Source organism: Lissotriton helveticus, chromosome 3_2 (assembly GCF_964261635.1).
Source record: "Lissotriton helveticus chromosome 3_2, aLisHel1.1, whole genome shotgun sequence".
NCBI lineage: Eukaryota > Metazoa > Chordata > Amphibia > Caudata > Salamandridae > Lissotriton > Lissotriton helveticus.
This window is the reverse complement of record NC_136062.1, coordinates 77,910,542-77,925,903: the sequence shown is the minus strand read 5'-3', so window position 1 is coordinate 77,925,903 and position 15,362 is coordinate 77,910,542. Positions and strand designations below refer to the sequence as shown.

General features: G+C 49.7%; 1 protein-coding gene across 6 annotated transcripts in view; it reads left to right on the top strand.

The window, feature by feature from the left end:
* Positions 1 to 3,229: 3,229 nt before the first annotated feature.
* AP4E1 (adaptor related protein complex 4 subunit epsilon 1) overlaps positions 3,230 to 15,362 on the top strand; it is a 491,916-nt gene continuing 479,783 nt past the window's right edge. For 2 of the 6 annotated variants that reach the window (XM_078684828.1, XM_078684822.1), the window contains exon 1: positions 3,231 to 3,547. In XM_078684828.1, coding sequence (XP_078540954.1) covers positions 3,338 to 3,547 — 210 coding nt within the window. In that variant the 5' untranslated portion in view covers positions 3,231 to 3,337. Of the gene's footprint in view, positions 3,548 to 15,362 lie in introns of all 6 variants that reach the window. The other 4 variants (XM_078684825.1, XM_078684826.1, XM_078684823.1 and 1 more) reach the window with 3 other exon arrangements.

The following is a 15,362-nucleotide window of genomic DNA, read 5'->3' as shown; positions in this document are numbered from 1 at the left end:
GAACCCTCGCCGCCATCGTTCGCAAACACAACATCAACATCATCTCCTACGCCGACGACACCCAACTGATACTTTCCCTCACCAAAGACCCAGCCACCGCCAAATCCAACCTCCAGGAAGGAATGAAAGAAGTCGCAGAATGGATGAAACTCAGTCGCCTGAAATTGAACTCAGACAAGACGGAGGTCCTCATCCTCGGACAATCCCCCTCCACCTGGGACAACTCCTGGTGGCCCACAGTGCTGGGCTCCGCTCCAAAACCTACGGACCACGCACGCAACTTGGGATTCATCCTGGACTCATCCCTCACAATGACCAAGCAAGTCAACTCCGTCTCGTCATCTTGCTTCAACACCCTGCGCATGCTCCGTAAGATCTTTCGGTGGATCCCCACGGAAACCAGAAAAACCGTCACTCAGGCCCTCGTCACCAGCCGACTGGACTACGGAAACGCCATATACGCAGGAACCACAGCCAAACTTCAGAAACGACTCTAACGCACACAGAACGCCTCCGCACGACTCATCCTCGACATCCCCCGCCACAGCCACATATCAGCCCACCTGAGAGACCTGCACTGGCTCCCTGTCAACAAGAGGATCACATTCAGGCTCCTCACCTACGCACACAAAGCACTCCACGACAATGCCCCGAATACCTCAACGATCGCCTCTCGTTCTACAACCCCACCCGCCAGCTACGCTCCGCCAGCCTCGCCCTCGCCACCGTCCCACAGATCCGCAAAGCCACCACCGGAGGAAGATCATTCTCCTACCTAGCAGCCAAAACATGGAACTCCCTCCCTGCACACCTACTGCTGACCGAGGACCATCTTACCTTCAGGAAACACCTCAAGACCTGGCTTTTCGAGCAGTAGCGACTCCCCCCCCCTCCCTCCAGCGCCTTGAGACCCTCACGGGTGAGTAGTGCACTCTATAAATGTACTGATTGATTGATTGATTGATCCCCTCTCAAGCTAAGACATAAACTGCCCAAAAAATGTTTTTGATTTTACGGCTACTGAGCACGAATGGGTCTTTGCGCAGCAAAAGTTAGAAGGAAGGCTCTTCCTAAAGTAATTAGCACCTGGGTAGGAATGGGAGAGCCAATAAAGAGGTTTTCCGACCTATAAGCAGGGCCACTCTAATTATGCGGCAAGAGGGCCAAATTATGCGGCAGGGTTGACTAATTTATGCAGCAAGTAAAGGAAAATGATGACCCATCTGAGCGCTGTGGTTTCTACCCAGTGAACAGATTGTAGGACGAAGGTTTCTACACAAAGACATGCTCGGAGTCTGTGGTTTCTGCACACTGCAGTACTGACGCTGTGGTTTTGCCCAGTGACACATCTCAGAGAGGTGGTTTACGCAGACAGAGCTGACCTTAGCGCTGTGGTTTCTATACAGTGAGCACATGTTGGGCCTGTTGTTTCTACATACTACGCCGTCCATGGGGTTCTGTACTCTGCATACTGAGGGAGTCTGATTGGCACCCCAAGGAGCCTGAGGGCGGAGTTTCTCCGCAGTGAAAGACCTTACTGTGGTTTCTGCCCCGAAGGTACATGTTAGGGGGGTTGTTACATCTCAGTGAGAATACCTTAGGCGTACTCCCTGCACAGTTACAGGACGAAGGACTGATGCTTCAGTACAGTGAGCCCGATTTGAGCAGTAGTTTCTGCACAACATTCAGTGAGCACGCCTCACTCACCTTGTAGTTTTTGTAAACTGTTTGCTCTGGTTATTATGGCTTTTCCACAGATGTGAAGATGCGCTATCTGCACCCTGCGCCCAGCTTCGGTTTCCGAACAGTGACAGGCCTTAGGGACTGTCGACCGCGAGAAACTCACAGGGCTATGGATATTGCACCCTGGCAGATCATGGAGCTGTGGTTTTTCCAAAGGGAGCCCCCGAGTGCTGTACATTCTGCACATGGAGCATACTTTTTTGTTTATGTCCATGTAACATCCTAAACTTCATGTTAAAACCCTTGCGGACCCACTACATTTTCTGATGGAGGAGATCTATGTTATAGTCTTCTGCTTGGGGTGGGGGTCCACACAAGGCAGTACTCCTTTTGATACACGTGACTACTGCACCCATAACTGGGGAACAATATTACTAGTGGTTGGTTTCAGCCAATTATGTTAGTGGAGTGCAGCCCTTCTTCCCTGACTCCCAGTGGTGAGATTGACCAGCTGCCCCGGGCAAACCTGTATAGTGTATAAAGATGAGACCCTCCTACATCTCTGATTGTAAACAGACAGTGCCTTATGGTGCTTGTTTAACAAAGAAAAACCAAAGGTGATGATGGACGGAGCATTGACAAAACAAACACTCACCCCCAGTCAACTGATCTGGGTTTAATCCATCACCGTTCTTTAGCTCACTCCGCCACCCCAGTTCAGACATGGCCATATGCAAATCAGTCTGACCCTGTGCCTCATGGGAACAGTCCAGCCCGAACTGCCAGGCCATGTCTTCCCTGGACCGGAATCAAGCTTCCCAGGACCGGTTTCTGGCATTACAGCCGTCTTCAGCCGGGCTTGCTTGACTCCAGTGGCAAAGTGAGCAAGGGACTCACGTCTGAGCATACCCTGCCAACTTAGGGCGAACAAAGAAAAACCAAAGGTCCATCACCACCTCATCTGATATGTTTTTGGAAAATGTGAAAAACCTGGCTTTTTTTCTCTCTCTCTAAATAGGATTCAACCATAGAACTTCTTTGAGGACTCTAGCGCCAAGACGCAGTTTGGCTTTTGTGCACTTTTTATGTTTTTACTTACTTACGGTCCCTGTTTGCGCTCAAGTGCGCTGTGCCACAAACAGGAAAATCAGCGCTTTCAATGTCCACGTATGTATAGTCAACTTCTCCTTAACTCAGGGTTGCAGCATCTGACCTGGAGTACCCGTATAAAGTGGTAACATCTATCTATCCGATGTGATTGATCATTCACTTTCACTAATGCGATATAAAACACTCCTGTCCATCTTATTAGTGTTGTCCCAAGGCAATTTCAATGGGAACGTCCTCCCATTTAAAATAATTCTGCTTCTAGAAGAACTCCCCTAGCGAGCAGTACGGATTCTTTTGGTGTGTTGGAACCATCTACGGTTGTTAAAATAAACATTCTTTTGGATTGTCTAAATCAAAGCGTAAATGTTTGAAAGTACTGCTTACTTTCATTGTATTGCTGTTTCGTTACTATCGTTTATTTTCTGTCGCTGCTGGCACGTTTCTGCAGCCGTTCTGTTCGTTTCGTTAATTTGCTAGTGAACGCTGACTGATAAAGTTTAGTGTGTGAATTGTAACCGGAAGTTGCTATGGCAAAAGATGGCGCATGCCGGTAGCAGACTGCTCCTGCCTCGTATGCCGCTTGTTTACTTCCGGCTCCGTTGACAGCTGCTGCCTGACCATGAGCGACATCGTGGGCAAGACACTGAGTTCTCTACCGGGGCTGCTGGCGCAGGATGCCGGGGCCGGTAAGCTGGCGGGAACCTCCAAGCTGGGCACCCTGATCCGCAGCATCACTGCGCTCAGCTCCAGGCAGGTGAGGAGAGGAACCATTAGCGTGTAGCATCCTAAAATTCCCCCAGTCATGGTAGGAGGGGCAGCTCTTCTTCTCGGGCAAGGGTCAGTGTGGCACAGTCTGGAGCAGTGTCTGTCGTCCACGCAACATTGGAGGGGAGGTCTCAGCCCATTTGGATAGTGCATTTTATCCTACTGCTGGTCTGACTGCGAGAGCAGGTTTTGGGGCGGAGTTCAGTATAGTTCTTCCCGAAAAATATGTCAACAAACAATTGTGTCGCCTCTTCGTCACTTCGAGCACCTGGCGACAGGCAGGGTTTGGGCGTGCACAACATTATGAGGTGGGGTGGCTCAGACTGTGACATTACACGCCGAAAGGGAGGGCGCTTTCAGCTATTATATAGGGTCCTGCATGCCACTACATTTGTATCACTGCCCAAATGCAGATGGACATAACGTCGTTATCCCACCGCACAAACTGATATTAGCTGCCAAGTGGGTAAATGCATTGGGTGGCACCTAATGCGAGTCCTGAACTTTTGGGCAGCAGCGTATTGCATTCAGGGTCTTGTAGTTTCACATTTACCTTTGCAAGTATGGGATTTAACATCAGGTCTTTCAAAAACACTACCACTGGCTATTGTTTGTTTGTTTAACTGTGTTTGTGCTGCTCTGCCCGTTGGCGCCCACTCCGTTCTGTGACGGGTATAGGGATCGAAGGTATACTCTTTAAAAAAAAAAATCACTTTCAATACAAATGCATTCGCAATACGTGGATTGGCCTAAGTTAATTTTTAGGAGGAAATAGTATTGTTATGGGCAGGGACAAGGCAGTATGTGTATGAAGATATGCGATTAATGGTGATTATAGTATACTCCTCAAAACGCCTTCACTTTACAGATAGCTATGTACCGGACTAGGATTGATTAGTCGTTTTCTGAATTTTAAGGGCACTGGACACACTTTTTGAAAACGAGCGTCTACCTTTGAATGACACTTAAACCACATTTCTAAAACAAATATTTGCTAAGCTACTAGATCGTGCTTTTTGTTTTTTAAATAAGCATTGCCCAAGCCAGTGTATCTAGTTTGTAACTTATTTTTATTTATTTATTTATTTATTCTAAGAGTTTTCTATAGCGCTAGGTGAACCGAGCGCTTTACAACAATTGTTAGCAGTAGTACTTTATAACATTGTACAGAGGCATTTGTAAAGATGACTCGGAGGCAAGAGGTGAGTCAAACGTAATTTATTAAGTAATCCCTAACACCTCAAGGGTACGTCTACACACTATCTAATCCTGCCACCAACTGTCACCTGTGCCCCCAAGGTTCCAGGATGGAATCCGGGGACGTCATAGAAGCCTAGCAAGGCTCGTGGCAGTAAGGGCAGCACGAAGCACATACAGTTGACAACAGAAGAATAGAATAGATAAACACAACAGCATTGTCAGTCAATAAAATACAGTTTTGACTAAAGTGTCAGATGTTGAGCCAATGTAGAGTCCTGGGGAGATATATGCATGGACTGAGTTTTAGTGTAGTTTCTATATTCCCAATAGGCTCTGCGCATTGGAATAATATATCCTATAGATGTGACGTGGGACTTGTGTCTACTAGGTCTCTATCGAATATATTAAACTTAATTGTGAGTGCCAGCTAGCTCCGAGGGCACTAGAAATGTTCTCGAATTCACAAGAAGGGATTAGTTTCTGACAACCGCATAAACATAACAACTTTGTTTCCCCAAGATAAAACTGATCTTCAGAGTCGTGGAAACAATAGATAGATATATTTTACTCAGTCATTCGTAGCATGCTTCCTTTCACCAGAGATGCAGAGAAATAGAGATACGTGCGTTTTCAATAAAGGTATTTATTGAACAGTGTTCTTTCTCATGCAGAAGAAATGAATTGCTACAATCGTAAGACTGGCTGTAAAGTATAATGCGTACAGCAAGAAGAGTATTATAAAATAATACTGTAAAAGCATGGTATGGTTTCTAAGCCATAAAATACATACATAAATAAATAAGGACTAAAAGTACTCAACTGGTGCTTCTAAAATACGCCTACCCCGATGTACCTAACCTAAGTCTAGTACGAGGGAAGAAGTAAGTGTGATGTAGCATAAGTTTAGTATTCTTTTGCCAAGAATCTATCCAAATTTCTCGTAGGGTCTAATCAGCTCCGTACCTTGGTTTAGAATGAAGGAGGTCTGGTATCTCTCTGTCTCAGGAATCGATTTCCCAACACCCCGCAAGGGGAGCTTGGAAACACTGGAGCTGGATTTCTCGGCAAGAGAAAAGATAGCGTTTCTTTCAGTGCGTCTGCTGGAGGGTCGGCTTCCTTCGGCACTTGCTGTAGCAAGATGCGTCGGGCAAGTAGATAGTCAAACTGCTCCAAACCACTGTGTGTTTGCTTGGGCAAGTGTGGGCATATTTATACCTTGAAGGTGCCGAGTTTGACGTAAAGGTGGACATAATAACGCTATCAAAGAGTCTCAGTTCTTTGAAAACTCCATGAGTTCTTGGACAAATCAATATTCAAGCAAGGGGAAGTCCCTAACTGCTGAAGCCGAGTTTTCCAAGAAATCGTTGTGGATTTTCGGAACTAGTGGAAGTAGTAATGCCGTATTTGGACTGCATGAGCTATGTCTAAATATGGTTATGATTTCTATGCCTATGTTAGGACATGGTGATTTAAACCTATATAAGGCATGAATCGGGAAAATTACACTAGGGTCCTAAAATGCTATACACCAGAGTTAGTAATTCCAGGTAGAGTCAGGTGTTATTTCCTGGATGGTTGAGGAGGAATTCTATTAGTTGTCTTTTGAAGATCATGAAGGAGGGATTAGATCCGATATATACCGTAAGTGCGTTCCAAATTCTCGGGGCGTTGCCTGAGAAGCATCGTGAGAGGGCTTACTGTTTAGGTCTCGCCTATTCTATCCCGTAGGGATTGATAGGTGAGATTATAGTAAGCGGTCCGAAAAGTCTACCTAGCTGCGGATTGCGTACAGTTCATGTGAGCCAGGCGCGTGCACTTCATCACCAGCCACATCACACACCACCATTTGTCTGTGCCTCGGCATCAGACTTCAAAGGCTGCCGCTCCCCCGCCCCCCCAATCAGACTTCAAAGGAAGCCGCTCCCCGCCCCCCTCCGCTCAATGCCAAAACATCCTTTTAGGGCTGCGACAATCCGCCTCCCCCTCCCTCTCTCCTCTTCCTCGCACAACTCGCGTTTATTTTGTTTAATTAATTTATCGCACTCACCCCCTAGGGTCTCTCCTCCCTGGTCACTGTTTAAGCACTTCTCTCTCATACTCTCACACACGCGCCCTCGCTCTCTTCCCTTACCAGTGGCTCGTCTTTCGTTATCTTCTCATCATCTTCGCATCCGTTTTTGCATCCTCGCGCTGTCCCACTCTCTAACCTCCAGTTTTTTCTTTCTCTTCTCTTGACCACCCCTTTCAATGTCTCCATTCTTTCCTTCCTGTTTCTCTTTCTCATACTCCCTGTCTCTCTCACACACACTTTATTCTATTTGTCTTCCCTCTTCCTGTCAACGTTATATGTACAGCGCCCTCCTTTCCCTTCTGCTCTCTTATAACTTGTCAGTTGATTGGACTACAACAATTCTCTCTCGCAATTAAATAGAAGCCTATTTATAATTCACTCTCTTGCGTGGCACAGGAGGGTTTTTAATATAATGTATAGTAATTAGAGTTTGCCAAGTTTAACACCGGCGCACAAGCGTTATTTGCCAAAAAGAGAGGTGCGCGTGGCCCTGAGTGGCAGGCACTCCGATGCGCAGTGAGAGGCGGGCAGGCAGACAGACAGAAAGAGGTAGACAAACAGACAGGAGGAGCGTGAGCGAGACAGATAACAACACTCCCTATAAACAGTAGATAAAACACATCTCCGTCTGTGCAGTTCTTGTCTTCCCCCACCCCCGCCCCAACCACCGTATGTATTCCTTTATTTGTTTTATTTTTAATAAATGCTTCCCCCAGTTGAGCTACTGTTGTCCCCCGAGTCGCACCTTCCCGCCCTGCCATTCACTTTTCATCTCGTTCTCGCAAATTCTAGTAGTTTCCTTCTGTGCCCCCACCCATCCCCCACCCACGTCCGCTCCACCTGGCTCCGCGCCCATTCTCTAATCAAAGCCTTATTTCAAATTAATCATCTTCTGGCTCTCCGTGTCGGAGCTCTCTCCATTTCGTCCCCCCTCCACCCCTCTCTTACACTACCCCCTTGTTATTGCCTTTCTTTGTAATGCGATACGAGCACATTATGCTGCGTTTCATTTGCAACATGCACTGGCGAGCCATGGGCATGCTGCAGCTCCCGATTTATGTAACTGGTGCTGTCAAGCTTGTGAACAGAAGCTGCTCGGTTGCAAGTAAAATGATAATTCAACCCCCACACACACAAACCCACACACACACACAAACCCACACACAACTGCCCCCACACACCCCACACACACAACCCCTCACACAGACACACCCCACACACACACCTTCACCCCCCCACCCCCACACACACACAACCCCCCCACCCCCCCCCCCCCCCCCCCCCCCCACACACCCCCCCCCCACACCCCCCCCCCCCCACACACACAACCCCCCCACACACACAACCCCCCACACACACAACCCCCCACACACACACAACCCCCCACACACACACAACCCCCCACACACACACAACCCCCCACACACACACAACCCCACACACACACACAACCCCACACACACAACCCCCCCCACACACACAACCCCACACACACAACCCCCCCACCCACACAACCCCACACACACACAACCCCACACATGCAGCCCCCCACACAACCCAACACACACACCCCCCACACACCCCACACACCCCCACACCCACCACACAACCCCACACACACAACCCCACAGACACACCTCCACACACAACCCCACACACACACAACCCCAAACACACATAACCCCTCACACAGACACACCCCACCCCCACACACCCCACCCCCACACACCCCACCCCCCCACACACACAACCCCCCCACACACACACCCACCCCCCACACACACCCACCCCCCACACACACCCACCCCCCACACACACACACCCACACACCACCACACACACAACCCCTCACACACACAACCCCACACACACACAACCCCACACACACACAACCCCACACACACACAACCCCACACACACAACCCCACACACACAACTCCACACACACACAACTCCACACACACAACCCCCCCCCCCACACACACAGCCCCACACACACAACCCCCCCCACACACACCCCAAACATAGAGCCCCCCACACAATCCAACCCCCACACACACAACCCCACACACACAACCCCACACACACACAACCCCACACACGCACAACCCCTCAGACACACAACCCCTCAGACACACAACCCCTCAGGCACACAACCCCTCAGACACACAACCCCTCAGACACACAACCCCTCAGACACACAACCCCACACACACAACCCCACACACACAACCCCACAGACACACAACCCAACAGACACACAACCCCACACATACACAACTACACACACACAACTACACACACATAACCACACACACATAACCACACACACACAACCTCACAACCACAACACACAACCCCAAACACAACACACAATCACACACACAAACCCAAACACAACCCCACACCCACACACACAACCACAACCACACACATAACCACACACATAACCGCACACACATCCACACACACAACCATCTATCCTATCTATCTATCTATGTATCTATCTATCGCACTCACTCTATTGCCCTCACTCTATCTGTCTATCTATCACACTCACTCTATCGCCATCACTCTATCTATCTATCTATCTATCTATCTATCTATCTATCTATCTATCTATCTATCTATCTACCTATCTATCGCCCTCACTCTATCTATCGCCCTCCCTCCCTCTATCTATCGCCCTCACTCGGTCGCTCCCTCCTGCCCTCGCTGACTCCTGCCCAGAGCTGCCTGGTATCGTGTGCATTGCGCTGCTGAGCTTTCCTGACGCTTTAAGTGGCTTGCTGCACTGTACTTTAACTTTTGCCTGCATAGCGCTGCTGCCCTCATTAAGCGCTTGAACGTGCCTGCCTGCTTGTGCGCTCGACTGTGCCTGCATTAGTTGAATGTTTGTAATATTTTTGCTTAAAAGCTGCATTTGTTCACTGCTTTAATCATTTTGGTAAAAACCTCTGCTCTTTCCTCCAACCCGGTCTGCACTCGCGTTATTGCCGCCATTTGCTGTGTTGTTGTTGTTTTGCCCTGAGCCCGCCCCCTCCACCACGCACCCGCCTCCCATCTGATCCTCCCTCCCACTAAGTGTGTAAGCTCACCCCTGTCCACCATAGCGCTGTGACCGCCTCGACTTCGTTGAGAACGGTCGCTCCCTCCTGCCCTCGCTGACTCCTGCCCAGAGCTGCCTGGTATCGTGTGCATTGCGCTGCTGAGCTTTCCTGACGCTTTAAGTGGCTTGCTGCACTGTACTTTAACTTTTGCCTGCATAGCGCTGCTGCCCTCATTAAGCGCTTGAACGTGCCTGCCTGCTTGTGCGCTCGACTGTGCCTGCATTAGTTGAATGTTTGTAATATTTTTGCTTAAAAGCTGCATTTGTTCACTGCTTTAATCATTTTGGTAAAAACCTCTGCTCTTTCCTCCAACCCGGTCTGCACTCGCGTTATTGCCGCCATTTGCTGTGTTGTTGTTGTTTTGCCCTGAGCCCGCCCCCTCCACCACGCACCCGCCTCCCATCTGATCCTCCCTCCCACTAAGTGTGTAAGCTCACCCCTGTCCACCATAGCGCTGTGACCGCCTCGACTTCGTTGAGAACGGTCGCTCCCTCCTGCCCTCGCTGACTCCTGCCCAGAGCTGCCTGGTATCGTGTGCATTGCGCTGCTGAGCTTTCCTGACGCTTTAAGTGGCTTGCTGCACTGTACTTTAACTTTTGCCTGCATAGCGCTGCTGCCCTCATTAAGCGCTTGAACGTGCCTGCCTGCTTGTGCGCTCGACTGTGCCTGCATTAGTTGAATGTTTGTAATATTTTTGCTTAAAAGCTGCATTTGTTCACTGCTTTAATCATTTTGGTAAAAACCTCTGCTCTTTCCTCCAACCCGGTCTGCACTCGCGTTATTGCCGCCATTTGCTGTGTTGTTGTTGTTTTGCCCTGAGCCCGCCCCCTCCACCACGCACCCGCCTCCCATCTGATCCTCCCTCCCACTAAGTGTGTAAGCTCACCCCTGTCCACCATAGCGCTGTGACCGCCTCGACTTCGTTGAGAACGGTCGCTCCCTCCTGCCCTCGCTGACTCCTGCCCAGAGCTGCCTGGTATCGTGTGCATTGCGCTGCTGAGCTTTCCTGACGCTTTAAGTGGCTTGCTGCACTGTACTTTAACTTTTGCCTGCATAGCGCTGCTGCCCTCATTAAGCGCTTGAACGTGCCTGCCTGCTTGTGCGCTCGACTGTGCCTGCATTAGTTGAATGTTTGTAATATTTTTGCTTAAAAGCTGCATTTGTTCACTGCTTTAATCATTTTGGTAAAAACCTCTGCTCTTTCCTCCAACCCGGTCTGCACTCGCGTTATTGCCGCCATTTGCTGTGTTGTTGTTGTTTTGCCCTGAGCCCGCCCCTCCACCACGCACCCGCCTCCCATCTGATCCTCCCTCCCACTAAGTGTGTAAGCTCACCCCTGTCCACCATAGCGCTGTGACCGCCTCGACTTCGTTGAGAACGGTCGCTCCCTCCTGCCCTCGCTGACTCCTGCCCAGAGCTGCCTGGTATCGTGTGCATTGCGCTGCTGAGCTTTCCTGACGCTTTAAGTTCCTTGCTGCACTGTACTTTAACTTTTGCCTGCATAGCGCTGCTGCCCTCATTAAGCGCTTGAACGTGCCTGCCTGCTTGTGCGCTCGACTGTGCCTGCATTAGTTGAATGTTTGTAATATTTTTGCTTAAAAGCTGCATTTGTTCACTGCTTTAATCATTTTGGTAAAAACCTCTGCTCTTTCCTCCAACCCGGTCTGCACTCGCGTTATTGCCGCCATTTGCTGTGTTGTTGTTGTTTTGCCCTGAGCCCGCCCCCTCCACCACGCACCCGCCTCCCATCTGATCCTCCCTCGCCCCTCCCCCCTCCCCACCCACTTATGACAGATGCCGTCGCACACAGCGTTCACGCGCAGCGATCGCGCCCCAGTCGCGCCGAAGGTGCGCCAAAGGTAAGCCCGTCTGCGCCTGGACCGCGCCCAGCGCCTTTCCCCCTGGTCCCCGTCACACCCAACACACTAAACTCACTTATGATGCCGCAACTCTCCTCGCCCTCAACCCCGGACGCGCACCACAATGCTGCAAAGCCACCCCAGGACGCACCCACGGCCCATTCGCCTGCCTCTCCTGCAAGTTCAACTGCTTCAGAACACTCACCAAATCCACTTCCCCCTTACACAACTCCGACTCTAACCGCCTGAAGTGCATCCTACTCAACACCCGCTCGGTCCACAAACACACCACCGAACTCTGGGACCTACTCGACACTACGTCACCGGACATCGCCTTCCTTACAGAAACATGGATGAACATATCATCAGCACCTGACATCGCCATAGCCATACCGGACGACTACAAGATTATCCGCAAAGACCGCTCCAACCAAACAGGAGGAGGCATCGCCATCATCCATAGGAACACCATCAAAATCACGACCAGCTCCGACGACAATCTTGAAACCGCCGAACACCTCCACTTTCAGATCCACACCGACCCTAGGACCACACTCAGAGGCACCCTCATCTATAGACCTCCAGGAACCCGCACTCAATTCAGCGATGACTTCACCGACTTCATCAGCCCACATGCCCTCACCTCCGAGAACTACATTCTGCTGGGAGACCTCAACTTCCACCTTGAAAACAAACTCGACAACAACACCTCCACCCTTCTGGATAACCTGGCCAATCTCGGACTCAAACAACTTGTTGACACCCCCACTCATGTAGCCGGACACACGCTCGACCCTATCTTCACCTCCAGCAAGCACATTTCCTTCGACCGCACCACAGCTCTCCATTGGACGGACCACAGCTGTGTTCACTTCAGCTACAAAACCACCCTGAACAACAACCGCCCACAACCCATTCCTCGGAGAAACTGGAACAAAATCACCTCCGACCAACTCCTCTCATCACTCAACCAAAATCCTCCCACCCTCTCATTAGACCCAAACGAAGCGGCCACCGTTCTCAAACAACGGATCACCCACAGTGCTGACGAATTAGCACCCCTGAAAAAGCACCAGATCAAACCAACCAGCAAAAAGACTTCCTGGTTCAATGATGATCTTAAAAAATCCAAGAAACTTCGCCGCACCCTGGAGAAAACATGGAGAAAAAACAAAACCGCCGACAACATGACCACCCTCAAGGCAGCCACCCGCAACCACCACCAACTGATTCGATCCGCCAAGAAATCAGCATTCAAGGATCGTCTCGACAACAACTCCCACAACAGCAAGGAACTTTTCAACATCGTCAAAGAATTCACCAACCCCACCGCAGCATCTAACGACATCACCCCCTCTCAAGACCTCTGCGACGCATTATCCTCCTTCTTCTACAACAAAATCGCCGACCTCCACAACAGTTTCGAGAACACTCCCAACGATCTACCCTCCCCACTCCCCCCAGATCCCACTCCGCCAACTAATCACCTTAGCGCCTGGAACACAATCACCACTGAAGACACCATCCGCCTAATGAACTCAATCCATTCTGGCTCACCAACCGACCCCTGCCCCCACCACATCTTCAACAAAGCTGACTCCATCATCGCACCCCATCTTCGTGATATCATCAACTGCTCGTTCAACTCTGCCACCTTTCCAGATAGTTGGAAACACGCCGAACTCAGCGCCCTCTTGAAGAAACCCACAGCAGACCCCTCTGAACTTAAAAACTACCGACCCATATCCCTCCTCCCTTTCCCCGCCAAAGTCATTGAGAAAGCCGTCAACAGCCAGCTCGCCGCCTTCCTTGAATGCAACAACTCCCTCGATCCATCTCAATCTGGATTTCGAGCCAAACACAGCACCGAAACCGCCCTGATTGCAGCGACAGACGACATCCGAACACTACTGGATAATGGAGAAACTGCGGCCCTCATTCTACTCGACCTCTCCGCCGCTTTCGACACGGTCTGCCACAGCACCCTTATACAACGCCTCAGCAACATCGGCATACAAGGAAAAGCCCTTGACTGGATCATCTCGTTCCTCACCGGGAGAACTCAAAGAGTCCGACTTCCCCCATTCAACTCAGAAGCCACAGAAGTCATCTGTGGAGTACCACAAGGGTCTTCACTCAGTCCCACCCTCTTCAACGTCTACATGAGCCCACTCGCATCCATCGCGCGCCAACACAACCTCAATATCATCTCTTACGCCGACGACACCCAATTAATACTCTCCCTCACCAAAGACCCAAACACCGCCAAAACTAATCTTCACGAAGGCATGAAAGAAGTAGCAGAATGGATGAAACAAAGCCGCCTAAAACTCAACTCAGACAAAACTGAAGTGCTCATCCTAGGATCCTCACCCTCGGCCTGGGACGACTCTTGGTGGCCTTCCACTCTGGGCTCAGCACCCACACCCACTGACCACGCACGTAACCTTGGCTTCATCCTAGACTCCTCTCTCTCGATGTCCAGACAAGTTAACGCAGTCTCATCTTCCTGCTTCAACGTTCTTCGCATCCTCAAAAAGATCTTCCGCTGGATCCCCCTCGAAACAAGAAAGACTGTGACCCACGCATTGGTCACGAGTCGACTGGATTATGGTAACACACTATACGCCGGAATCACAGCAAAACTACAGAAAAAACTCCAACGCATCCAAAACTCATCAGCAAGACTCATATTGGACATCCCTTGCCGAGACCACATCTCCGGACACCTAAAGGACCTCCACTGGCTTCCCGTAAACAAAAGAATTACATTTCGTCTTCTCACCCACGCACACAAGGCCCTCTACAACCTAGGACCAGAATGCCTCAACTCTCGACTATCCTTCTACAAACCCACCCGCCAACTAAGATCGTCCAATCAAGCCCTCGCCTCAGTCCCGCGCATCCGAAAATCCACCATGGGTGGCAGATCCTTCTCCTTCCTGGCTGCCAAGACCTGGAACTCACTCCCCTCTCACCTCCGCCTTACTCAAAACCACTTCTCCTTCAGAAAAGAACTTAAAACCTGGCTATTCGACAAATAATGAACACCCTCCCCAAGCGCCTTGAGACCCTCTGGGTGAGTAGTGCGCTATATAAATTCTAGAACTTGAACTTGAACTCTATCTATCGCATCACCACAGCATCACTCAGCACCACCACATCACTACGCGCTACCACAGCATCACTGAACGCCACAGGATCACTCGTCGCCACCACAACATCACTCAGCGCCACCACAGCATCAATCTGTGCAACCATTCAACAACTGGTTCAAATATGTTCTCTCAATGTTTCAAGCTTTATTACAAATGTCACAAAAAGTTGTTAATATTTCACTTCTGTTCTTGGATTTTCATAACAATAAAATACACTGAACATAATCTTCACAAAAGTCATTTACAAAAGTTTAAGCTATTGCCATTATAAATTACAATAACTCATTTAAGTATTAATTATTTAAAAAAATTAAAAGCCATTGTTATTTGTAATATCAATACATCTAAGTCACGTAAATACAACACATATTGCAGTACAAATGCTATAGGTGTCACATTTGCGAAA